The 27510-nt window shown below is 41.6% G+C and overlaps 2 protein-coding genes across 4 annotated transcripts; one reads left to right on the top strand and one right to left on the bottom strand.

The window, feature by feature from the left end:
• The first annotated feature begins 14183 nt into the window (after positions 1 to 14183).
• sox10 (SRY-box transcription factor 10) lies at positions 14184 to 22892 on the top strand. Of its 3 annotated transcripts, none has more exons than XM_041061945.1 (4): positions 14184 to 14314; positions 16969 to 17816; positions 19309 to 19469; positions 19722 to 22892. In XM_041061945.1, exons 2-4 carry the CDS (start codon positions 17386 to 17388, stop codon positions 20507 to 20509), a joined length of 1380 nt encoding a protein of 459 aa, XP_040917879.1. In that variant the 5' UTR covers positions 14184 to 14314; positions 16969 to 17385; the 3' UTR covers positions 20510 to 22892. The 3 variants fall into 3 exon arrangements, with proteins under 3 accessions (XP_040917879.1, XP_040917877.1, XP_040917878.1); XM_041061943.1 differs by having other exon boundaries at positions 19309 to 19577; XM_041061944.1 differs by lacking the exon at positions 14184 to 14314 and having other exon boundaries at positions 16778 to 17816; positions 19309 to 19577.
• A 1869-nt stretch (positions 22893 to 24761) lies between these two features.
• On the bottom strand, positions 24762 to 27482 carry polr2f (RNA polymerase II, I and III subunit F). The gene is made up of 5 exons (XM_041061946.1): positions 27328 to 27482; positions 27094 to 27163; positions 26791 to 26921; positions 26089 to 26160; positions 24762 to 25924 (listed from the first exon to the last, which is right to left on the bottom strand). Exons 1-5 carry the CDS (start codon positions 27345 to 27347, stop codon positions 25834 to 25836), a joined length of 384 nt encoding a protein of 127 aa, XP_040917880.1. The 5' UTR covers positions 27348 to 27482; the 3' UTR covers positions 24762 to 25833.
• Positions 27483 to 27510: the final 28 nt, after the last annotated feature.

Here is a 27510-nt window from a genome sequence, read left to right as displayed (position 1 = left end):
AGAACAGAGGGAGGTTATGAGGTCCCATGTCAGTCTTCTTTCACCCACAAAATTGGACCTGAAGAAGGATCTCTTGGTGGTGTGTTCAGCTTTGGATTGCATGTACAGATGTTTAAACCCCTTTGCCTTGCCAGTGTTGTTTTCTATTTGTTAGTTTTTTTCTTCTCATGGAGATTGAGCATTAAGAGAAAGAAGAATTTGTTTCCCTAAATAACTTTTGGCACATACAACTGCATTCCTCAGAGAGCCATAACAACCAAGCGGACCGATCTTGCCGGAGGACGACGAATCACAGCACTGACGGGCTCCTAGCTCCTTTTTTTTTGTGGATTCATTACCAAAGGAAAGCACAATAACAGAAAAAGTCCAGAAACTTGAGTCATGTGTTTGACTGTATTTACATTTTGCATAGCTAGAAATGTACTTTTATTGAATATTTTCTTTTTTTCTGTGAATGTAAACAAGAGATTCTATGAAAGCAATAGCACTTTTGATGTACTTCTCCTCCTTTTTGAAGAGGACTAAGCTCGAGACTTAAATGGTTGATTTTTAAGATACACTCTTTTATCAAAGTGTGGTCAGTTTATGCTTGATAATTTCCATGCTGTTCATGGATTTCAGTGGTCATCATGCCCACAATAGTTTCCTGCAAAGTCTGCTATTTGCTCTCTTGTGAGACTGTTTTGTTAAATCTTTCCCTGTAAAACATAACAAGCCTCCCTCTATCTCAGTGTTTTAGTATGCATCAAACTATTGATTGTTGATTTTGCTGTGCAGTACACCAACAAGACCATTCCAAGTGCAATCATTAAGTGTAGCAGAAGGAGTTTCTTATTCTGAATGTGATAAAGATTACTTAAGACAAATGTCCTGATTTATTGCTGTTTAGAGAGAAATCACTGCATTTTACAACTTCTGTTAAAACAGTTTTTCTTTTGAAAACAGAGTTGCATTTAAGTGAACGTGTTGAAAACAAAACAGAATACTGAACTCAGCGGTAACCCAGAGTTTTAAGTAGATTGTAGGTACTAAAAGTTACTGTTTACTTTATGAATCAGTTCAAAACTTGTTCTTGGTTTGTTTCTTGTGGAGGTCGCAGCCAGTGATAACAGAAACAATACTGAGAAGTTGCTTTAATTCATGTGTGTGCTGTTACTGTTCGCCAAAGGTCTGGAGTTGGAAAGTGAAACACAGAGAGCCTCTGATTTATTATTTGGAAACGGGGGTGCATGAAGCCTAAGTGTACTCGTTGTTTTTGTTAGTGGAAAGTTGTGAAGCCAATGTGAAGCACAACAGGAAACAAAGGGATAAAGGTTGAGGAGTATAGTCTCTGGAAATGTGCAATAAGTCACTGGATTTGGAAAGACAGCACGAAGTCAAGTGTAACTGTGTGTCAGGAGAATTGGTTTGATCGAAGATGTCGCAGTGGTTGAATAATAGATGGCATTTGGCTATCAGTTGCCCTCTTTTGTTGCTGGGGCAGGAAAACAGCTGGTTCAGCATGCTGGTAGAAGCAGATGGTACAATACAAATCCAAAAATATCATCCACACCTGTAATTAAACTTGACTGTACTGACTGCATTGTCAAACCTGACAAATCTCACCCATCTGGTGCTTCAAGCAGACTGAAACCAACAAACGTTTAAATACAGTTTGGCCATGATATAGACAGCAACCATCACATCTTTACCCCTGGAACCTTTAGATGGGACCATGCAGCTGTTAGACCAGTAAACCTGCTGCGCCTGATGATACTACAACTCTCATTCTTGAATGACTTTTTACTTTATTGTTCTTTTTGTCTTTTTATTTCCTCGCTTATTATATTGCTCGAGCAGGTGTGTGTTTTTGAATTCACGTGATGTGGTGTGAGAGGGTGGTTGTAGACACTGACTGATATATACATGTGCATCTTAGCATTCAATGGTATTAGATTTCAAAATGTAATTAAAATTACATTTTTATTTTATTTTATTTTATTTGATCTCAATTTTCATTGCTAAAGATGCAAAATCTCAAGGAACATCTTAAGCATAATATGTAAACACTTTTATTGACTACTATACACTGCCAGCCAAAATAAAAAATATGACATTTATTCTAAAGCAATATATTCATACATTTGTTATAAATAACTGACAAATATATACGTCACACTTGTACTTTACTATATGAATGTGTACTTTATTGTACATTTGTTCTATATTTGATGTCTAGATGCGTTTTTAACTGTACAGCAGGCTCAGTGTCTATATGCTTATCTGCTCAAAAATACTAACTACTTTCTTCTAACCACTGAGAGTACCTGGAGTGTCCCAAACACAAAAATATTTATGTGTAAATTCAAGGCAGTTCCTTATAAAATTCAGCTGACTGACATGAACACTCAAATTCTCAGCTAATCTGCTTAATTCTACACATCTAAGTACACATTACCTGAAATTCTCTTACTTTTATTGCAAGTAAGTATGAATTTTAGGTTATTCACAAAGAACTTATTATTAACCTGCTTAAGACTCATCCAAAAATGTGAAAATACTTGAAAGGTTTTGATTGGCAGTGTATAATGGTCATTATGTTATGCTGGTTTTGAATTGTATAACACTTCAACATGAGCACAGAATGAAGCCGACCTGAGCACAAGAAAACAATCAGTGTAAATGCCACTTTGTGTAACAGATGTAGTATTTTTTTTTCCTTTGCTGCAAAGTCTTCCTGCTTCGTATGAATCTAATGATTTTCCAAACCCCTGCTTGGAGATAAAAATGCACTGAGCAAGCTGCTGTCCTTGAAACAAGCTGAAAAGAAAAAAATATATAAAAAATTACAAAGCACTTTATTCTTCCTTGTATACCTTTTGACGTTGCAAATAAATATTTATATAATTTTGGTTGTTTCTGTTTTTGGAAGTAAATCCATCCAGGTAAAAGGTACGTGCAATGCTGTACCAGTCCACAGACACAAACAGTCCCTCATCTAATGCAGCTCAGCTGTGAGTGCTGAAGCTCCTGTGTTGAAGTTGTGTGCTCGTCTAGAGCCACTAGATGCCTCTGCAGCCATTTCTATCACAGAAGGCTGCAGCAGAAAACACTGAAGCATATGTTCCCAGAGGAAACTCAAATCTGGATCGTCAACTTTGAATGCACAAAAGCTGAATACAAATTTATGAATATTCTGGAAAAAAAGAAAAGACATTAGACTTTAATATCCCATAGACAAATGTAGGAACGACTTTTGGCCTCCTCTAGTTGTGTGTGATGGCTGAGCATCTGAACACAATGTGACTCTCTTTGGAAAGGAGTTAGACTGGAGTTATTTCAGTGGCATCTCACAAGAGATAACATGATGGTGCCGGGGAGCAAAGACAACAGCCCTGCACACAGGGTCTTTAATTTACTCAGACTGATTACTGCCAGCATAATGTGAGTTGGAGTCTTAAGTAGCAATAAGAATGATCATTTTTTTCCAATCAAAGCTAAACAATAGAGTGAAGAAGATGTCAGTCAAGTGTGCTCTGGACACTGTCTTTAGAAGAGGTCTGATCAGGTGTAAGACACCACCATGGTTCTGCAGGGCCTTTGAAATACCACATCTGGTGCCAGCAAGCCAATAATCATTTATATGTATCAGAACAGGTATACACTATGCAAACTTCTGACAACACGGCATCGTGTTGAAAAACGTCAAGCTTGGTTTTAGTAAAACAGTATTTTTACACATACATGTTTGCATAAGATGCATAGCCTTGATGGTCTGGCTAGAAACTAGTGAATTATGACCACCTTCACACTGCAGCTTGAACTGTATAAATTCAGTTTCTTCTACCAATGAGACATCATTATAAATTTTTCTCACGGTCAGTTGCTGTAGATTACAAACTTAATTAGTTGCTGGATTTGTGACTCCAAAAACCCGTCAACCCTCGAAGGGTCCATGCCAAGGACATAAAACACATCCTTTTTGGAGTCTAGTCTTGGAGACGTCCAAACTCCCCAGATCTGATGACTTTAGGATGAACTGGTCACTAAGGCCTGCCAAGAGAAAGGAGCCAACTATTCATGAAGTGGAGGTCAGTGCCCCCTGCTGGTCTATCATCAGAAAACTGTTCTTCAATAGCTCTAACACACACAGTACAGCAGATGCCAAACTGTCCAATATGCATCGCTAACAGATCTGAATAACAAGAATTTCTCAGGATTGTGTGAGCTGTTCTACAGTCATCTTTTGATCTGTCGGTGAAAAGAACCGAGTTGCAAAACTGACACAAATACATGACACAAACAAACTACAGCATGTGGATGTGATTTGGGTTGACCAAAGAAAACAATTTTTTACTTTAAGTCACTTTCAGAATCAATTGAATTAAAAAAAAAAGTGATGATATTTTGTTACAGTGCTACCATCAGTCTGGTTAAATTTTGTTCTGAGAGATTTTAGACATGTCTGCAAGCTGAAAAACAAGAGGAAGAATCTCAGAGAGAGAATGCAGTGAGATTACCGCCTCCTAACACTGGACAGGTTATAAGCTATAATCATGTAGCAAATCTACAGTTTTCCTTAAGGTACACTGGTTATACAGAGACACCAAAGGTTACTTTACCATCATCTCTACCATGGTGGATATCAACAGCAGGATTGCACTTTGACAGAGAGGACTGATAGCAGTGTTTGCTGGGAGGTACTTTCCTTACACCAATATGTAAAGTCACTATATATTCCTATACTATAATGATAATTTTCCTCCATTTCTCCTGTGTTTTCTTTCTGTCTAGATTTTAATCAAGTTAAAATCACCCTGTGCCACCGATAAGCAACTTCCCCCTTTCAGTCCTCATGGCTGTCCTGTCCTTTAATTATATATCCTCCATCTCTGTCTGTCAGTCTGTTCCCACAAGAATCATGTCAGAAAAAACAGTCGACATGCCGGACCTCTGAACCTCAGGAGAGGCATTTCTGCCGGTGGATGAAAAGATGAAAAGAGGGAAATGGGGAGGATGGGGACAAGTTGCTCAGTAACTGCAGGCCTCGAGGCTATCAGCTTTTCATTAGCGAGTCAGTGAGTGAGTGAATGAGTGTGATCGGTGAGATGGTAAAATAGGAGAAGCCGTGCTGGGCCACATCAGCTATTAGGGTGATTTGGGGGCTCCCACTGACTCCTATTGTGTATTGTCTCCGAAGTGAGTAACTGAGGCTTAACAGTGAGCCTTTGTGTGGGACATTTAACTGCCTGTTAGCATGCTAATTATGGGATGGGTGTGTGTGTGTGCCAGTGTGTGTCCATCATCTTCTGTGTTACTGCTGTGACCCCTTTTCAAGCTCCTTCCTGTTGTTTTGATCTTCTTCACTTCTGTCTTTTTTTACCCTAAATCTGTGTGCTCCCTTTCTCTTATTTGGTTTCTCTCTCTCTCTCTCTTTTTTTTTTTTTTTAAATTAATCAGCTGCTTCTGATTCTGCTATGCTTGGATCAGTTTCGCTTTGACTCCAACATTTGAACATTAAGTCCTTCTCACAGTCAGTGTACGACATTATCTTCACATCTAGCTATGGAAAGCCTAATTTCGGACATGCCCCTCTTTCATCAGTGACAATTCCTCCCGCAAACTCTCCAGCCATCTCGAGCCTGTGCTTCGTTTTCACCTGTCTCCCTATTTGCTGGATTAGAAGTGTAAGATTACAAATTCCCAAAATACTTTTGGCAGGAGAGTTCTACCCCAGAAGGGAGAAGAATGATACTGGACACAGTAACGTAAAAATCAATCAAATATATTATATATTTTTTCCTAGGGGGAGTGTCTCTTCTTTAGTGATCGTTCAGTCTTGGTGCATATGCACATCTCATTCAGATAAGTGATAAATTACAGTTTTGATATTTCTTTTGGGCAGCGTGTTGACCAAACGAATCAATGGGCTCTAATGTAAGTTGATGGCAGTTAAATAGTATTATCACAACTGATCATGAGGAAATGCCATCAAGCAGAAACGACACTGAACAGTAAGAAGCGTTTCTCGCTGACCGTGACAAGGCCAGCTTTGTTTGTTGGGCCTGATAACTCGGACATTTACACTGGAGACTGAATGAGAGTAATGGGTTTAAAGACCCTAAAAAAAAAAAGTCACTCAAGCTGACATAATTTACAACTGACGTGCACTGCAAATATCTGCATTAGTACAAATTCTGCTGCGGTACTTTCATGTTGGTACACATTTATGCTCATGCTTATATTTTCTGTGTCTATCAGTGTCCTTTTTTACTTGGCAGGCCCTGATTTAAAATATCATTTGCTGATATGGTAACTTTCCTCAGCTTAGTGGCAACTGACTTGTCTAGTCATACTTTTTTTCCATTTTAATGGCTGTTGGTCAGGAGGCTTTTGAATTTATGATCTTTGTAAATCATGCACCGACAAATTTATTACAAGTACTGAATTCTAACTGCCCCTAACATTTTGTTCTTTATATACACGTACTGCAGTTTGTAGCAGTGTGCGCAGCCCTTCTGTGTGGGATCGACTGGTGTTCACCTATAGATGGTACATGCACATGTGTCTGTGTGTTTGTATAACTTTATGTGTGTATATGTGTTTGTCTGTGAACAGTTGGATATGCAGTACAAATATCCAGATTCACATTTCTGCATGAAGCTTACATGTCTGTCTGCACGTTTTACTTAAATGCGTGTTTGTGCACGTCATGCATGTATGTATTTCTGTGCGTGTATGAGTGTGTGCGAGCGTTTGTGTGTGTTTGAGTGTATGTGAGCAGCTGTGGGCCCTGTGTTTGAACTCTAGCTCACATGGGTAGAGCGAGGGAGGGCCGCAGGGTGAGAAGGCGATGGGAGAGGGGACTGATGCCCGGCAAACTCTCCATCTCCCTCTCCCCTTTCATCTCCCTCTCCCAGCATCAAACAACAAACTCTTTCATTCAGGCATCTTTGCGGCCGGCCGCCCCCAGACCCTTCAGGCCCCCACCCGTTCACGCTGCTTAATTCAATGTTCCGAGAAAAACTCATGATTGGAAAGTGACTTTTTTATCCTTCTCCTTTTCCATATCTCCTCCTAAGATGCATCACTCCTCTTCCTGCACTCCCCAAGTCTGTTTTTAACTCTTATATCAAAACAGCTTCTGTCCTGTAAACACAAAGCAAGTAAAGCTCAGGTCAATCCACCCTCAATGCAGTGACAGTGAATACACTTCCAATGAGCAGTCAGAGACCAAAGCATGATACCAAAGCATTAAAATGTAGTTATGAATATGCCGTTACGATAAATGCTGTAGAACTTTGAATGCAACTTTGGGTCTTTCTTGAAGGACCTGGTAGTCTATCACAAACTGAATGGCTCAGATCAGCTCTTCATTTGCTCAATAACATAAGTGAGCAACCAACATTTTCTGCTTCAGTTCCCTTAATCCAAAATGAACCCAAACGTTGATTACTGTCAACAAGTTGGATGCCAGGAAGATGTACATAACCTAACAAGTTTCTAACCTATTTGTATGATTCATTTCTTATTGAGGAGACGTAAAACAATATAATATATATAATATTATAGATGTTGTTAACTTTAATATTATGTGGAAAAATTAACAATGCTAAAACTAGATCGAATATTAGGTTTCATCACAGCTGCCTGTGCAAGCATGCTACATGCAACAATCTCACACAGTTATCTTATTCTTACTTTAAACTAATAGTCAGTGTTAAGTCATTTGCAATTTTAGATACTGGCTGTAATGTAGTGAAATTTATAGGGATAAATCAAATTTTATAAAATGATAATTTGCATAAAATTGCATAAAATCTTCATCTATATTCAATAGGTAATAGGTATTAGGCAACGAGGGCCCTTATAAATGACAGTATTGGCAGTGAAATGAGTAAACAAAAATAAGTATATAATATAAATTCTCAGGTGAAGCACAAAACACAAGGCACAGTAAGTCCAGTATTTCGGTAAATGTAATCAGTTACTTTCCACCAAGCATGTTTCTAGGTATCTGAAATCCATGTTGTTGTGCTCAGCTACCAGGATGTCAAGCTAAATTAGATGTTTAATGAGAATTTTGTTTTGCGTCCAAGGGGAAAAACAGTCTGTGAGAGGATCATTAAAGTCGTACATTTTTAGAGAGGCACATCATTGCTGTGTGATGATGTCCCAAACAGCAACCAGCCAGACATGCAGCAGAAGCGTCTTAACAAAGGACACCCTTGTTGCCAGCTGAATTCTTGAACATCATTTTCTGCATTTTCCTGCAAATGACTCAATCTCCTCATCCCTCGCCTCTCATTCCGCCCAATTATCATTTTTCAGGCATGTCCCCATGTCCTACAGAGATGGGTTCTTTGGGAGTTTCCAAAGCTTACCATGAAATCTGCTTAAATGTGCAGGGGTGTGTGAGGGCTTTTAATGCCAAAAAACACACGCATATACACATTCTACCATGCACACACTGCATGGTAGAAGAAGACAGGGGTGAATGTAAATGAATAATGCAATTGATTTTGCTTTAAGAGGGATGACAAGACAGTTGCGAGCGATACAAGGCACCATTGAGGATTGATTCTCTTTCTCTTAGTCCTCCAGCATCGTCCCCCTTTTTTCTCTTGCCTCTGGTCGCTGTCACAGCTGCAGCAGGACTGAGAAACCCCACAGCTTTCAGGGCTGGTCTTGGCTGATACTAAAGGGTGTGATACTTTTCAGTTTGTGCTCAGTGCATCTAAAGTTAAGTGTATGTATGTGTACAAATGAACGTAATCAGAGTAAATTTGAACTGATGGCTCCAGAAGTCAAAAGTCATCTGTATTTAAGTTAATGCAACTAGGATGCATGCCTTTTACTTAAAGGGGTTATAAGTTTAAGTTATACGTTTTTGATATGGCACATATGGCACAAACATTAGCATTTGTTTACTTCTATTTCTGTCACTTCTTGTCCTTTACTGAAGGTAGCATTCTAACCAACTAGCCCCGGGCTAACGGGGCTAACGCTGGTTATGGAGCCATAGCAAAACACTTACATATAACACCTTTAATCCAAAGGTGAGGATACACCAAGATTTATCCTCTGAAAACCATGAATGCCTAAAAACTTTAACCTGCTGGTGGCACTAGGGGAAGACTCAAAGAGTCAGGCAATCATTAAAGACATATGGATGTATCCTCTGGGTGTTATAGATATATGTAGCTTGCCATATTTGTTGTAATCTGCTGTTGGTGGTAGAGGACAGGTCATCATTTCTTCCCCCCAAAAAAGTATAACAGTCTTGAAAATCAGCTCTCCTTCATTTCAAATGTACCTGTCCATTAACTTGTTGAAGTAACACAAACATGAATCCCCAACAAAACACCGCAACTCTAAACACAGTATGATGAAGAACAATTGAGCACATGGCACTGCCAACTACCTCCTGACAGTGAAACCAGGAAACAAAACAAGTAGAAGGATGTTTACAGAAAACCAGCAGAGATCAGCCACAGGTAACGACACTCTTTCTCTCTGTTTCACCCAGGACCCTTTACCCCAATACCCCCACTCCCTCCAGCACCAACACCATGCTTCCCCATGCACCACCATCTCAACCCCCATGTATCAATTTCCTTTAGATGTTCCCCCTCACACAATTGAAGTAACTAGATTCTTTCCTTTGGCTGGCCAGTGGAGATATGAAGCAGAACACACAATGGGCTATTCACTAAGGTAGCCACACACACTCTCACACACACACGTCTCAACCCCATTCATCCCCATCTGACTAGCACCAGTGGCAGCACTGTCCGGTTCTTAAAGCCCACACACGTATATGTCCTCCTGTAACATGCTAACATCCATACGAACAGATGTAAAAAAGCATCTGGGGGCACAGCTGAATTAACTATTATAATGGAGAGAAAAGATCAAAAAGGTTTTATGGAGGGCTGAATTATTTTTGTTTGAAGGTTCCTTGACATTTTAATAAGAAGTACAACTCATATTTATCACCAATATATGATGGAACAATCTATAAATTAGCTCAGTTACCTGGGTTGAAACCCCTGTACTGTAGTTTTCTCACACAAAACTCTTTCCCCACCAGCTCCATTCTGTGGTTGATCCTGACCTTTGACCTCTCACAGTGAACTCAAGCTCGAATCCTGCTTTTACCGTAAAGTATAAGACAGAGTTGATTACATTCATAATAACTTAATAACTGCAATAACAGTAGGCCACCGGATCCGTCTGCAAGCTTGACTGATTCACTTCACTGACCAAATACCGACACACCTGCTCTGTCCTGCACAGGTGCATGCAGGTAGACAAGGGGTGAATGACAGAAAATGAGACCAAGGGTGTCACAAAGGGGTAAGGAGTGCGTCTGTGAGTAAGAGAGGGACAGAAACTGCTTTCAAATCATACTACAGTGACTAACGTAGACACAATCGCATTTGTTGAGATCTTTGTTTCCATCTTTGCTCAGACTTTTGACAGCACCACACTAAAGTCATTCTTACACCCATATGAACAGACTCTTCCTGTGAGTCAGCACGAATTACCCTGCAAGTGTATTTGTCTGAACAGGAAAACACATAACACACAATATAAACACTGCTTTATAGTGAAAAAATTATATTGCAAAAAAACAACTACAAAAAAAAACCATATCACACCAACCACGTGACTAGATCCAACAAACAACTGTATGTAGTTCACAGGAAACATAAGCTGAGTAAATTTTATCATTTGGTAAGTGTAAAATTATTTCTGATTACTTCAAATGTTAAGAAATCACAGCATATTAATTGAAATATATGTAGCAACTTTATGTTCTTATCTGGCTGAAGCAGTACCTTTGTTGTTATTTACTCTAAATCCAGTATGCTCCACTTTTATTTATTTATTTATTTATTTGTGTTCACAGTTCTGTGGTGATGGTCTGACCCTGGAGTGGGGCACCTGCTCTGATGGTCACAGGACTGCGGGGCCCATGTTAGGCTTCTGCAGACCCGCAACCTGCTGACCTTTAACTGTCACCCTATGTGCTGTTTGTGTCTCCACGTCCCATCTGCTTTACAACAAACTGTCACTGTCACTGCCTGGTTTGTGTTTGATCATCTCTCAGTTTTTTTTATTTTCTGTCTTTTCTGTCTATGTTGTGAGTCTTTTGCAAAGTAGTCCAGTCAAAAATGATTAGGTTATAATGGAATTGCTTCAATGCAGCAAAAATATTTACTTTAACACAAAAATAGTTTTAATTTGCAGAGTGAGGCTCAAGAGTTACAAGTGTGATATGTGGACAAAGAAATCAAATCACTCATTTAGTCAGAATTATAGGAAAGCCATTATTGTTACGAATTTTCAAATCAGTTGTGTAACATTACAGAGTACCATTAAAGTATTATTTCTATCAACAAAGTTAATTCATGCCAAGAATCCAAAAATTGGGTTATACAGTAAATCATTTACTATTTATTAAATTAAGAAAGAAAAAAATCTACCAAAGGCCTGATGTCTTGTATCATTCCACTGAGATCAATTTCTTTTAGTTACTGTATAGTTTAGTATTTTAGTAGTTTGAAAGTTGCTTTAAATGTATTTCTTTCTCATTGAAAAAAGATGTAAAGCTACCTCGGTAAAACTGAATTTGAATTATTACAGCCCAAATAAAAATATTGAATATTTTATCATGGGTGACCTACTTTTAGCCAGCTGCAAGACAGGGCTTTGACACAGTAAAAAAAAAATAGATTTTCCACATAATACATAGGCCTGATAGAAAAACAGTGAGCTGAAAGCACAACGATCTTAAATAACAAGGCTCATTAGTTCATTTGTTTTTCCAAACTCTGCATCCCTCTCCGCTCCACTGATATCTGAACTAACTCTGCACAGACTGTCAAGACATGTATATATTATTCTGAAAGAAACTTTTTTTCTGACAAATGATTTTTTTTTTTTACTTAATTTGCTCTTGTTTAATAATTTTCGCCTTCCCTTTTCTCCAGATAACGGCAGGGAAGTTTTCTCACTGCAGCTTTAACAAAAGAAATAAAAATCTGAAACACATTTTGAAGCATGTTGTCACAGTGCCAGTCATCTAAATTATGGCCAAAACATAAACTGCGACCTAATTCCTTCTTTATTTCATCAAGCAGCAGCAGCATGTCTCTCAAACATCTTGCGGCCACAGAAAGGATTTTTTAGTCTCATTTAAACGCCATCAGTTGGTGGAGCAGTGTAACTTTGTTAGGCCTGTTCATTTCCTTTAATTTCTCCCCACCTTCATTATTTGTGCACAAACACACACACACACACACACACACATACACGCGCGCGCCAAAACAAACACTCACGTCAAACCGAGGACGGGCCGCAAATCCTCAGCTGCACAGCGGGAGAGAAATCCCCGGAGTGGCTCTCTGAAGGTCCCCGGTTTTAAAGCTCCAGGAGCCGGACTGTCCCATCACAGCTCCCGGGCTGAGTCGCCGCGCTCCTGGAGCATTTTTCCTCTATATGTCAGAGTTTGGTGAGACGCGGATAAAGAGTGGCGGTAGAAGGGAAGACACAAGCCTTTCCCTTCTTTTCTTTTCTTTTTTTATATGCACAAAACTGCTTTTTGTTCCCCCTCTTTTTTTTCATTTAAGGGGGAAGGGGGTGCTCGTTTTGATCACATGATTACAATTCACCTGAGATAAAACAAAGGGCGCAAAGAAAGGAGGGGAGAGGAGGAATGAAAGAGGCAGAGAATCAGACAGAGAGATGCACTCATGGTTAGGATTCCCTTATCACAGTCAACATTCATGGATAATGAAAAAAAAGTGGTGATTTTTGGATTGGGGGCCAGTGTGTCGCATGGCGGGGATACAAGGGGTCATTGTTGTGAAGAACAGCGCTTGTGTTTGTCTCCGTGCGGCCCATGATGTCCCCTCTCGTCTCTCCTGTCTGCGTTTACTTGCAGTACTGTTTGGTTTTGAACGCGAGCTGTGGCTCTCAGTTAGAGGTGGTGATGCAATTACAACACTCACACACGGACGATGCCACACAGTCTTTCAGGGGCCTTTAACTGATTATGTTCTATATGCCTGTGATGTGCTGCTGAATAGAAATGGATAAGCCAATAAAGTAAATAAAATAAATATATAAATCACTCTTTACTTAAAAGAAATGTGTGCATTTAAATCTTATATCCGCTTCATAATGTTATGATTTAGCATAAACCTTTATGGTGTGATTTCCATCTCAGTTTCTACATTTCGCCCTGAGACCAAGTGGATAAACTCTATTTGCGCGATTCTCTCGCTCCATCCCTGGTGCAAATTCCAAAACCTTGGCCTTTATACATGTTTCCGTCTAAAACTGGCCTCTGATCTGCCAGTTTATCTTTAATTGGTTGTGAATAGGGGCAGTGAGCTGCGCAAAGGTGCGACGTTTTCTCCAGCAGTCGCATCTTGAGCAACAGCCATAACTGCCATAACTTCTGCCTGCTTGTGAGGCCTCTGATCTGATTTTCTTAATTCGTAGATCTGTCAGAGACAGAATTTAAACCGCGTCTGTTTCCTCAACGCGAGAACAGTTTTTCTCAGCTGAAATAAAATCAGTCAAATTGATAGTTTTGTTCCTTAAACACGATTTAATAAACTCCCGACATTTGATTTAATGTTGGAGTTGACCTGGGAATGCAAACCAGTTACACTAACACTATGTTTGGGTTCGGGAACAGGTTTAATTTTAATATACCTAATAAATCTAATTTAGATGCTACAGGTAGCCTGTAAATTTAAAAAAAAAAGATCATTTTAATTTAATAGACAAAAATGCAAATGGCATTAACTTGTTATCAAGTTAACATCCAAAGAAAATCTCTGTACAATGTCTCAGGCCTGTACTACAGGTGGGTATCTATAAACTACATCACTCTGTAAAATAAGCAGAGTAGGCTAATTTCATGCGCACAATTGACCAATTTACACACGCTCGCATCTCACGTCCTCAGACACATTTTGAGAAAAACAAAACCTCAAATGTTTGTTTTTTTTCGAGATAGACAGAGAGAGTAAACCATTCCTCAACCAATCAGAATTCTCCGAGTCTACACCCATAGACTTGTGCGCTGCTCCTTTAAGACTTGTCCTCCCGAGCATCTCTTTTTCTTTTTTTTTTCTTTTTTTTTCCCTCTCAGCCTCATACAAGGAGCTCTTTAAGCCCCGGTACCGACACACAGAGCAGGCATTCATACTCGGGCAGCGCGAGCGAGGGGGCTGGGGAGCGAGCGTCACTTTGGAAACTCGGGAACTCACGGATTCTCGTGCTAAACCGGCGACCTCCTTTTCTCATTACTGAAGTAAGGCGCTTAGCATTTCCAACTCTTTCCTCTCTGCAGCAGCTGCTGCTGGTGGTGGTGGCTCTGACTCTGCGATTTGATTATTTCTCCTCCTCGGAATCACAGAGAAGATCCCTGACTCAGAATGAGAGATATAATGTTACCTCTATTAATCGTTAACGTCGCCCTGATAGTTATTAACAGCGCTTTTAGTTTTTGTGATCTATGGGCTGTGCTTGTACACGGATCCGAATGTGACAGATTTGGCCATTCTGAAACTTCAGTATAAAATTCGAGGACATTTTTTATGTGTGTAGAACCACCTGAGGCTAGAAATGTTATAAAATGTTTTAACTGTTTAAATATGGTGTAAAGCTTACGAACAGCAGTTTTTGATAAGGATGCTGGTCACAAACATAATCTCTGTTGTAATAGTGACAGCGCTGCTGCTGTTGTTGTTGCCAGTGCAACAAGTCGTCCTGTTTCATGTTGATTTCTGATATGGTTTCCTTTTAATTTGATTTTCCCTTGATGATCATTTGTTTGTACAAGTTTTTTTTTTCCTAATTTAAAATTCAAGATTTTTATTTTCTGTTCGACTAACCGAGGTTAGGTTCTTGTCATACTAAGAAAAGCGAATCGATAAAATATCGAAGGAAGACGTTTTTAGAAATTGCAAGAGAATATGAGACAACTCTAAACAGGCATCACAGACAAATATGAGCTATTGTAAAACTAACTGAAAAAAAAAACAAGCAAATTAAGGCCAACTTATTGGCAAGTCAAGCGGCGATAATGAGTTCACATAGCCCAAATTCATTACACACAGTAAATGTGCTCAGAAATGTAAATTAAAAACAAGCGTGATTTTAATGGTGTGTGGAAAACAGTGTTTATGTGCTCAGACAATGATTCATATGACACTTGCTATCGCAGACTGAAGGGCGTGTTAAGCGGACAGACGAGTATCCTCTGAGACCTTCATCGGCTTGTTTGTTCCTACTTTTAGGCGCCGCCGTGAGTTAAAGGAAATAACACACTTTATCATTTATATGTTCAGTGACGAATGGAAATCATCACCACTCGGTCAAGTGATGCGCGACCGCTGCTCTTTGCTCTCTTTCATAGGAGCGACACTGTAGGGAAGCAGCGTGTCATCCAAGCACGGAAAACACGTGCGCAAGGAGGCATTTCGGTGCCTCGCGCGCGGCGTTTGCGACGTGACGGCAGTTTGTTAAGTGGCCTCGCGGACCAGGTGGCAGGCGGATATCATTCATCATTAATACGCCTCGGACAGATGGTGAAGCTTTATATACACACACACAGAGATACAGACACAGACACAGACACACACACACACACACACACACACACACACACACACACACACAGAGTGTGTGAAATGGATCCAGCTCCTGACATTACTCTGATGTTAATTAAAAGCTGGTTTTGGGAACACGTAGAACTTTTCTGAAGAGCCACACTGCAGCGTTGTCTGTCAATTAACTGTGCGACCAGCCAACTGCCAAGTTTAAGAGACGAAGAAGAAAGAAATGAACGTTCCTGTATATCATCTGAGATGCAAACATAAATGAATGTCCTAAAGGTTAAAAAAAAAAAAAAAGAAACGAAAGAAATGGTGGGCATTTTTGTGTCTTATTCGAGTCTATTCCGCCACTTAACACACGAAAACTCCTTAAACTGACGTCCTATCTCATAATGTCACCAGACTTGGGCAAGATTCCTAATTTTCCTGCAATACGACACCGAAGTAAGAAAACAAACCAGTGTTGCTGGTTCACAGGAAGTTCGCTGATTCGGGAAGTAAAGTCCGAGGCAGGGTGTTGATTTAATCGACAAAACAAGGAGACATTTTTTTTGCTCCCTCCGATAGACCTGCCCCTGTTTGACAAACACACACTGTCTAATTCACACACGCGTCCTGACACGCACGTACACGACGGTTTATATTTCCAGCGCCAGGCCATGTTTATCCAAGAGCTGCAGGGTATAAATCCAAGGTCTGTGCTGCTGCGGCCTCGTATCATTACAACACCTTCTCCCCGGGGAGCTTGGAATAACTGCAAAACCTTGAACAGTAGCTTGTTTGAATTTTGACAAGATTCTGTGTCATTATGGCAAATCTGTCTATAAATGAATATTGGATAAATAGCAGGGGCCTCTGTGGGACGACTGTGCCTCACCTGGTTTCTCGTACGGATTTTAACTTGTCTTTCTAATCTTGTATTGTAAATGTCTCCAACACTCATGACATTCAGCTGAGAGTCTCCTCATATCCGTGTGAATGCTGCTAGTGGTGAAGTGAAAGGTGAAGACTTTATGGGGACATAGCTGTAAGAACTCCTACAAAAGAACTATTTTATTGGGTAAAAAAAAAAAAAAAAGCTGGGGTGGGGCAATCTTCCAATCCTTTCAGCACCAGGCTTTTAGGTTTTATAACTGCGACGGAGAGAAAGAAATGGTGCAAAATCGAGCCCAATTCGAGCCCAAAAAAAAACAGATTAGCAGACGACAGCGCCTCCTCCATGGAAATACAGTCTATCTACAGGTGCTGGTGAAGTTTTAGTCGCCCAGAGAAACAGGGACTGTCACTACCTCTGGGTTTTTTTTCTTCTTTCTTTTTGACTGAATTCCTCATCGTTCTGCTGTTCCAGGTCTTTGCTGTTGGATTTCAATCGCGGGACACACGGAGGAGAGAGAGAGAGAGAGAAGGGGAAGTCAGGAGGGAAGTGAGAGCGGGTGAGTTTGGCGCAGACATTTGTGCATTAGCAGGTAAACTGGGGTCCAAGGTGCGCACTGAGCCGCCTATGATACCAACAACACGGATGGAAAGAACTTTAATGTGGAACCCTCACAGAGTTTTGCAACGGAGGCTGAGAGTAGAGACAGACTGGCAGTTTATATTATAACTTAGAGGAAACCAGAGGGACAGATCAGACAGCGGTCCGCAGACACTCCGTGCGCCACTGTAGGGATAAACAGGAACAGGGACCCGACAGGTAGAGCTGAGAATTTAGGAACAGGCCTTGCATCCTCTGCGCACCTGGAGGTTCGCGCGCGTGTGTAGGAAGATGTCCAGAGAGGAGCAGAGCTTATCGGAGGTTGAGCTCAGTCCAGGGATGTCGGACGACAGCCGATCCCTGTCTCCGGGTCATTCCTCTGGTGCGACCGGCGGGGGGGACTCGCCTCTCCACGGGCAGCAACAGCAGCAGCCGCAGCTGGCGGGTCTGGACGATGCGTCGGCGGGCTGCTCGTCCGTCGAAGAGGACGACCGCTTCCCCGCGGGAATCCGTGAGGCGGTCAGCCAGGTGCTCAACTGCTACGACTGGACCCTCGTGCCCATGCCCGTGCGCGTGAACACCGGAGGCAAGAACAAGCCGCACGTGAAGAGGCCCATGAACGCTTTCATGGTGTGGGCGCAGGCGGCGCGGAGGAAACTGGCAGACCAACACCCGCACCTGCACAACGCGGAGCTCAGCAAGACCCTGGGGAAGCTGTGGAGGTGAGGAGGCCACTTTATGTGGATAGTTGAGCGCTGATAGTCCACCTACTGTCCAGTGTCTGTACTGTTCCGATGATGCTCACACTCACAGTGTAGTACCTGTGAAATGTGGAGACAGAAGGAGCACAAACCAGTTAGGACATTCAGTTAAAAAAAAAAAAGCAACATCTACTGCACTTTAACTTTATTTTAACAAAGCAGCATACAAACATAGGCTACAGTATTACTAAAAAAAACTGTTCTGATGATGCCATTACTAGCGGTGCAGGATGTTTAGTGCTTAGATTGATTTCACAGAATGGCACAACGTCAGGTGTTTGCTCACATGCAGTATTCATCTCTGTACTTTATTTTTGTCTTAAATCTTTCTTGCTCTGCCTAATATAATTATGGCTGTAATTCTCTAATGAAAAAAGACACAACTGTGACCTTGTTAGAAAATGTAGCAACACAACATCGCCTTATATAAGTTTTTCTGTGGCATTATTTTTACTGCAAAATGCATTTGTTGTAAATTAGTTGTATGCAACTTTTAGAAGACGGGGTAGGCCACACTGCCTGATTTCCTCACTTTTGGTCACAGCTCATCAGCCAAGAATCTGTGTATCTGCTGTGAGTGTGCCATGGTCACATGCCTCTGAATCTGGGCTAACTTCATACACTGTTTACTTCTTGGCCATGTAGCCAGAGCAAATAAGAGGGTGTTTTCAGAGCTGTTCCGCTCATACTGAACACATGAGTACATTTTGATACTGGAGAATCTTTCATGTTATTAAAACTTCATATATTTAAAAGTGTGGGGCTAGTTCTTCAAGTTTAAAGCTCTGTCCGACCATCCAGGCTCTATTTCACAGAATCCCCTCTCCTTTGCGGTTTTCCTATACAGAATACTCACTATCTGCTGACAAGAAAGGTCACAAAGGTTAAATTCATTAACCTTGTGGATCCAACATTAATTAGATGAAGACTTGACCTTGGGCTCAGGCATGGTTGGTTAATTGGCTCAAAAACATGATGAGCAGGGAGGCTGAGGAAGGTCAGGGGTTTCTCATGCCACTCCTGCCAGCAGTAGTAATAAGGGGCTATGGCCTACATTATTTAATTACAGTCCAGCAGTCAAAAGCCTCTGGCAGGCATGACATTAGATACAGCTGTGCAGACGCAGTGAATGAATAAGATAACCAGAACAACAAAAAACATTTTTTTACATTCTGCACAATGTTTCAATATACATTGAAATCATATCACTGTTATCGGTGAAAGATAATTTAAAGCCACATACTGTGTGTTATATTCTTTGATGTGCATTAATCCAGGTCACCGACTTCCACCGGAATACTGAGCCTTAAAGAATTCATCTCAATGTGTATTTTTTTAGTATTTGTGTTAGTGATTACACATGCTCTAAATGCTCTCAGATGTTTTGAGCTTTTTCTTTTGTTCTTTACACGTAAACAAATGCAACTACCTTCATATTTTCTTTTTGTCCAAGACTTCTCAATGAGAGTGACAAGCGACCCTTCATCGAGGAAGCAGAGAGGCTGAGGAAGCAGCACAAGAAGGACTATCCCGACTACAAATACCAGCCACGACGTCGCAAGAATGGAAAGCTTGGTTCCGGGTCAGGAAGTGAGGCCGACGGCCATTCGGAGGGTGAGGCCAGCCACAGCCAATCCCACTACAAGGGCCTCCACCTGGAAGTGGCCCACAGTGGGGGAGCCGGGTCCCCTCTGGCAGATGGGCAACACCCTCATGCTGCAGGTGGGCTGCGGGCTCCCTTCCACTACCCCACTGATACCAACCCTGTCACACTGTTATATTAGTCTGGGTGCACCTTGGGTAGTTCGGCACACAGACAGATAACGGTTTGATTCTGTAACTACATGATTTCTTGTGTCTCTACAGGTCAGAGCCACAGTCCTCCCACACCTCCCACCACTCCCAAGACAGAGCCTCAGCCCGGGAAGGCAGGGGATGGAAAGAGAGAGGGTGCTGGGAACGGGGGCTCCCGTGGGACAATGGGAGCAGAAGGAAGCTCAGGTGCTCCGGGATCTGGGAAACCTCACATCGACTTTGGTAATGTGGACATCGGTGAGATAAGCCACGAGGTGATGGCCAACATGGAGCCTTTTGATGTCAATGAGTTTGACCAGTACCTTCCCCCAAATGGGCACCCAGGGGTTGGGCAGAGTGCTGGGGGAGGAGCAACTGCAACAGCTTCTCCGACCTCACCATACACCTATGGCATCTCCTCAGCTCTGGCAGCAGCCAGTGGACACTCAGCAGCCTGGCTCTCCAAGCAGCAGCCGCAGCAACATCATGGCTCCCCTATAGGCTCTGACCCATCCAAGGCCCAGATCAAGAGTGAGGCCGGAGGTGCTGGGGGTCACTTTGCAGAGGCAGTCTCAGCAGGTTCCCATGTCACGTACACGCCCCTCACCCTTCCTCACTACAGTTCTGCCTTCCCTTCACTGGCCTCCAGGGCTCAGTTTGCTGAATATGCTGATCACCAGGCCTCAGGGTCGTACTACGCCCACTCCAGCCAGGCCTCAGGCTTGTACTCAGCCTTCTCCTACATGGGGCCCTCCCAGAGGCCCCTGTACACACCCATCACTGACCCAGCCAGCGTACCGCAGTCGCATAGCCCCACGCACTGGGAACAGCCTGTCTACACAACACTGTCGCGGCCATGACAGACAACGAGACCAGAGGGCACTGGTGCAGGTTCAGCCCCCATGTCAGACCCAAGGAGCAACAGCAGCAGCAACAACAGCAGGAGTGCTGGTGGTATTGGAGGTCACAGTGGTCTGGGCTGGGGGGAGTGGGCAGGCACCGGGGGAGGAGGCTGGGGAGGCAGAAGGGGAGAACCCCCGCTCTGCCCTTTCCCAGATGCAGAAATGCTGTCACAGCCCAAGGATGGGCTCGGAGCGTGGCGCTCTCGAAACGTGGTCGATTATTTGGGGCGCACAGTGTAGTAGTCAGAGAGTGTGTTACTTTGATGGTGCAAAGAAAAAACACTCGCTCACCACCACAGAGTTCCAGGTCAGATTCACAGCAGCAAAGCCTCTGGCACTTCAAACGACACAATTAGCAGTGTTCATAGGTGGTAAAGGATCGTGTCCCCATTGGTTTGGTGACTCCCTGTGTATCAGAGGAGGGACACTGTAGTCTCTACACCCCAACAGACCAACGGAGGGGTCTGCAGCAACAGGGACCAGGACACACAGTGAGAATTTACTACATCCAAATGTGGAATATATAACTTCAAGATCAGAACCTCGACCTGTGTTAAGAAGGATGTGACTGAGAGGGAGTCAGATTCATCCTATTGTAAAATGTTTTATTTGTACCAGAGGAGGGGAGTGCCAAATCATTTGGCTGTGGCCCATTTATTTCTCAGGCAAGATTGACCTTTAATCAAACAGATGTTAGTTTTGTATTGCTTTTGGAAATCAATGCAACAAATACTGATAACATTCTGTTGGTTTCTGAGGCACATTCGTCCCTATTTAATTCAAATTGTTGTGCTGTGTTCACTTCAAATGCCTTTTGTACACACAATGAACATGCATGGAAGGAAAATGCCATAAAACCATGTTGAGTTTTCTTAAGTGAAATGTATATTTAGTCAAAAATAAAAAAAGATTAACTGTTATCAGTATAGTTTTTAAAAAATGTACTTGAAATTACAAATGTACATATATTAATGCATACAGATATGGAATATTTGCAAAACGACCAAAGTTTTGAGACCAAAACTTTATATAGAGAGAAGAAACAGATTTTTTAGATGTTTCTCCCAACGTGACACTCAAAACTACCTTACATAGTGTAGCTAACTAGTTCTCTCTCAGCTGTCAGCATTTGTCCAACGTGACATTGTAAATTTTATGAAAATGTATTGGTGTCAAAAGTTCCTGATGCAGTTTTTTTTTCCACAAAGGCACTGATGAGCGTGAGGATTTTAGTGAGTATCTGCCGTTTTCACGTGGAACATTCATGACAACAGACAATTCTATTTATACTTGGATAATTTGTTTTCACTGACCGTGATTGCAAAGAGTCATAGAATACATGAGAGGCTTTTGCGGCGTTTTAACAATTGACTGTAATAATGCTGTCGAATGCTTTTTGCCATTATTATCTCCACTGAAAGTCTGCACCACTGCCTTTTCTTTTCCCTTGTGTGTCATTCAAAGTGTGTATATAGGACAGTATTCAATGTGAAATGTCACATTTTTTGATTGTAGTTGTGTGTCTTTAAAAAAAAAAAAAAACAATTTTAAGACGGTTTCGATGTGGTTGATGCCAATACTGAGAAACAGTTGCCAGAGATTGAGCGAATAAAGCTTCCAGGAGTTAAAGCGTTTTAACACGCCCTAATATTAAATATAAAACGTGCCTTGTCCTTAATAATACCTGTTACTAACACATAGAGACAACAAGCTGTATTTTCTTAACTCCTGTTTGTGTCTTTCCAATTTTTAACTATTAGTTAACCTGTTCTTTTTTTTGTGTGTCTTTTTCTCAGCTCTCTTTGGTCTAATGTGTTTCCACATGGAATTTCTATCCTTCAGCTCCTACACAGAACTGTACTTTAAGTATCTCATGGGAGAGTGAAAATTTTTTTTTAATTTGCTTATTGTTTTTATGTTTATCACTGAAATATTCTTTATCACTTCTGGACACAGATCTGAACCATATGCATGCAGCACTGCTTCTTTTAATGGTGCTTAAAGCCCATTTTTACTTAACTATTTACCTCCAGCACAAGAGGCAGAGTTAATCTTACATCTTCATTGCTATCTGTAATGTCGCTATGAATTTTACATTTCCTATTTATATATGTTATACGTTTGTGTGCGCAGTTAATCGCTTCTCTCAGTTTGGAAGAAAACTTTTGACTGTTACTGCCATTTTAGTATTTAATCTTTCCATTCTTGCATAACTGTTGCCAGCACAGCACAGCAGCGCAACTTCTACATAACAGCAGGAGCGAAAGCCTAAACATGTGATGATGACTAATGATCTTTTATTCTCACTTGAAATAAAGCTATTATTTCTGCCTTAAAACAAGTCTGTGTCTCGAAACATTTTCACAACGGGACAAATAATGGAAATAATCAATAAAACATCCCAGTCTGAATAAAAACTACAGTATAATTAGAAACAATTAGATGAATGTCAAACATCCAATTGCCTCCCATTTTAGAAACATTCCCATTGTTATGAAAGCGACAAATTCTCATCTTCTCATTATTAGTAACACAAAACAACAAAAGCACATGCCTTCATGGCATCTAACAGCTCAAGCACTGCTCACATTCTCAGCATAATCTGTTCAGCTAACGGATAATTCACTTTAGCTGGCTGCGACTCAGCTCACAGCTACAGCAGTCCACAGCTGACCATTAGCAGTGGTCAGCTGAACATGAGTGACGGTGCCTCGTATGTGCAGGCAGTGAATGAGACACAATAGTAGCAGAAGCGTCATCAGATCCATATTCACATTCTGTGACTGATCACTGCAGCTCAACGTTTCCTCCGACTGAACTTGAACCCATCCAGCCTCAGAAGGGGGGTTTGCATGCCTATAGGCATGTTTCAGGTCTTGTTATAGTGTGCACGTATGTGTGCGTGTTTCTCTGTGTTGCAGGTTAAGCCTGACCCCTAATTCCCTCTTTTTAATCGGCTGTGTGATACTTTGGAGACAAAGAGGGCCATTGAAGGGGAGCCGGGGGGGGGGGGGGGGGGGGGGGGGGGGGAAACAGGGCAATGAGGGAGCCTTACCCATAACCGCCTGGCCTGTAGCTTCACTGGGATACAAAGGGACTCTCATACACTCTCTGCACAGACCCTGCAACCCCCGCTACCCACCCTCCTCCTCTCATTGCCCACACTCACCCCACCCACTGAAAAAGAAAAAATTCAGGTTGGATTAAAAACATTGGATTAAACATTCCAAAAGTAAAAACAAAAAAAGTTAATCATAAATAAGTAAACTGTCAAAGCAGGTGTCAGCCAGGAGCAGTAGAGCCAGGATGAGCAGAAGCTGCAGGGTCAGCTTACAGTGCAGAGCAATAATGGACCAAAATCAGATTACACATCCACAAAGACTGAATCATAGAGAAACACGTTACAAAGAGGCTCCAAAAAACACAACATACAAGATCCGAAGAATTAAAAGTAAGACTCCATCTTTTCACAATCCATCATACATGAGTCTGATTTAAACCCCAAAAACATTAGTGCAATAAAAAGTCACAGGGAATCATCAGGGCACAACAGCTGAAAGAACATAACTGTTGGGAAAAAAGACAGATAACAAACCAGTAATAGTTGTATGATAACCACTGTTTCAAAACTGAACAGGAGAAGGTGAATAAACAGAGAAAGCAATAATGTGCGGGGCACAACGATGCCACTGAGGACTAAATAAAGACAGATAAGATAAAAAGACAAACAAATGAAGTGGAAAATGGAGAATAATGAGCAAAAGAATAAGTCAGAAGATATTAGTCATACTCTTAGCCGGGTTGAGGGCGACCTGATGGTGGCCTCACTGTGGCGGGTGCTGGTGAGTGTCACATGGGCAGCCCTCTCCGCTCCATGAAAGGAGTGCAGCGTCACCCTGAGGCGCTGTCTCCTCCAATCAAAAGTCTCACAGACCAAAGCAGTTTTTCAGAAATCAATAACATGACTGTAGCTACACACAGTTACAGATACCAGTAGAAACTGGATTCTTGCTAATGATATTTTTAATCTTTGCGAGACAGATGAGAAAACACTGATTCCAGCCTCTCAGAAAGTGCCTTGATCGCTTTGTGTATTGGCTGTTTTGTTCTCCAGGTGCATCATTTACAACATCTTTATTTACATGCCATGCACATTGTACACATACACACACACACACACACACACACACACACACACACACACACACACACACACACACACTGAACAAATAAGCCACCAGAGGCTGGAGTATCATCATACATTCTCTTCTACAACAAAGCTGTTAATCCTCTCTGTCTCGCAAACCTTCAGCCCCCTTTTACTTCAACCATGCACTGTCCCTCACTCTGCCTGGGCAACAACCCATTTCCCCTAAACAATACACCGACTGTTTGGTTCCTTCGTGTATCTGTGTTTGGGGGTGGGAGCATCATGAGAGCGACAGCACTTCTCCATCCGATGCAGAATTGATCTGGCATTCGCACTAGTGATCAAACAGTAAAGAAATAACAAACACTTTGCAAAATGCTGGAAAGCTCACTTAGCGGTGGACATTTGGATGAATTGCTTAATTACTCCTAAGCCTGAAATATGATTTAGCAGTGTAATATGATGTAGGTTCAAGCCAAATAAACAACACTCTTGCACTTACTTCAGCTTAACTGGTCTTCCCATTTGTTCAGGTGTATCTGGCCTTTAACATGATTATACTGTAAAATCCCTGCAACAAAATATTAACCCAGAGCAGAACTTCTAACTCATTACACAGTGTGTGAGAGTCAGTGTATGTGATATGAATGAGACGTGGTTATTTATACAAAAGGGTTTATTCTAAACTATAAAAACGATATTTTACACAGATCACCTCACTCCTTCAAAATAACAAATGGAATAACTACGTCAGATCATTTAGTAAAACAATGTAAATGTTTAAGTTATATCTCCCCCTTGTGGTCGTTCTTTTTAATGCAGCTCTTAAAACGGGAAGTAAAGTAGGTACAAACTCAGAATTTTGCTTAAGTTGCGTTAAAAGTAGCACCAGTCAGACTATAGGAGTATCAACCTTCAAATAACACACCGACCTGATTTCCACAGTTCTTTGAGCTAATTGATACATTTCATGTAGAGAGTCATGTGATAATTTTGGGGATCAAATGGACGTATGAACAGCAACAGGACGACATCAGTCTACAGAATCCTCTGGGTTTGTGCAGCCGACTGACCTGGTCCGAGGGTGTAAAACCGCATGTACTGTTTTGTCAGTGCATACTGGATAAGTTGTTTAATCACTTATGATGAGCTCATCACAACCCCAGTCCTCATAACTACCATCAGGAAGGTACCTGCGGATGATGATGGGGATCTTTCTGCTCCTGTTGGAGGAGACAAACAAAAGTGAAGGTAAGACACTGGGGAAGCAGAGAGAAACTCAGAGTCCTGCTTTTTCAATAATGAGAAAAAGAAACTAAAGAAGGAGCTATAACCTAAATTTATGAACGATAACAGACATTTCAAAACAATAAAAATTGTCACTTACTTAAGCTCTTTCATGGCTATTTGTAAGGGGTCTGTTTCTCCCTCCAGCTCCACCATGACTGGAGCACACATCCTGTTTGAAGCCAGCAGATACACAGGTATGGTAAAATAGTCAGTATGCCAATGGCAGAGTCTAACTAATAAAGTTGCTTCCAAACATCCAAACTAATTGCAATACAGCTGTGGCTGGGTATTCATCCTAATTACATTAATGGTACCAATAAGTCCACTCAAACAAACCATGTAGCTTTTGCAAAAGACAAAAATCGCTGTCAAGATAGAACTGTTCATCTAACAGACAGGAACCTGGCTGATTCCTGGTTGCTACCTATGTCAAGCTTTGCCATAGTTTTAAACCAATTAATTTGACCCAACAGCTCAATATACCGTGTCATAACTTTAGGGGTGATTATTTGTGGTTTTACAAGAAGTAAACACAGGAGACATTTTTGAGAAATGGTGATTATAAGAGAACTGATGGCCAAACGGTTAGAGGGCATTAACAATTAATTTCCCTCAGGTGCTGGTACTTGTCTGCGCTCACACACAGCCCTCCCTCTTCTATGAGATATGGCCATAACACAGTGAACACAGAGGGTAAGAGTGTAAAACAGTGTGCAGAGACCAGATCTGAACTCAGGACACTGTGGCCTCATGACAACCGTGACACAGAGAGGAGGTTCACACATATGACAACACTCACGCTATCTGCAGAGCCCGTGTCCCCAGTACTCTGGCTCTCTCGTATTTGGTCATGTATGGTGTTGTGATCCTCTTCTGGTTTGCCTGCTGGCCCTCTCCTGCCGGTAGGATCTGCACATTCTCTTGGTCATCCTGCTCACAAACACAAAAAATAAAACCGCTTTGGACTCACTGAATATTGACCACATATTATATTGACACATAATCTCAAAACAGCGGCGGACAACGCCAGCAACAAACGTGATTCTAGTGGCTCGTTACGCAAAAGCTAATTGGCTGTTAAACAATTAAACGGCGAACTTACATCCTCCACGTTTTCAAGATCATCTAATCCCTCATCCTCCTCAGCATCATCAAAATCTCCATCATCGAAGCTACAAACGAGACAAAAATAGTCATGACAAAGACCACAGGAAAACTTTATACAGGGAGGTTCTGCAAGCTAACTGGCTAAACGTCAGTTAGCCAGTTAGCCCACGTTGTATTGTGTAAAAACGCCGCTCAGTATAATTTGTTAAAACTCTGTGTCGTTACTTACTTGTCTTCGTTGTCGGACATGTTTTATTTTGAGGTTCGTATATCTCCCCTGTGACTCCTTGTTATTATTTTTTTCCTAAGACACTTTTTGTTGTCAACATCTGCGCACATGAACGTTAGAACCTTTCAACTTCCGGTTGCTCAGTGGGCTAGGAAATATTCCGGGTGGTTTAGAGGAACCTGT

Source organism: Toxotes jaculatrix, chromosome 18 (genome assembly GCF_017976425.1).
Source record: "Toxotes jaculatrix isolate fToxJac2 chromosome 18, fToxJac2.pri, whole genome shotgun sequence".
NCBI lineage: Eukaryota > Metazoa > Chordata > Actinopteri > Toxotidae > Toxotes > Toxotes jaculatrix.
The sequence above is the reverse complement of the archived record's forward strand: the minus strand, read 5'-3'. Positions and strand labels throughout refer to the sequence as shown.

Coding starts and splice junctions, on each gene's coding strand:
- sox10 (XM_041061943.1), top strand. CDS start 17,386: ATGTCCAGAGAGGAGCAGAGCTTATCGGAGGTTGAGCTCAGTCCAGGG. Junction 17,817..19,308: donor ACCCTGGGGAAGCTGTGGAG/GTGAGGAGGCCA, acceptor TTTTTGTCCAAG/ACTTCTCAATGAGAGTGACA. Junction 19,578..19,721: donor GCAACACCCTCATGCTGCAG/GTGGGCTGCGGG, acceptor GTGTCTCTACAG/GTCAGAGCCACAGTCCTCCC.
- polr2f (XM_041061946.1), bottom strand. CDS start 27,347: ATGTCCGACAACGAAGACAA. Junction 27,164..27,327: donor ATGTCCGACAACGAAGACAA/GTAAGTAACGAC, acceptor TCTCGTTTGTAG/CTTCGATGATGGAGATTTTG. Junction 25,925..26,088: donor ATAGCCATGAAAGAGCTTAA/GTAAGTGACAAT, acceptor CTCCTCCAACAG/GAGCAGAAAGATCCCCATCA.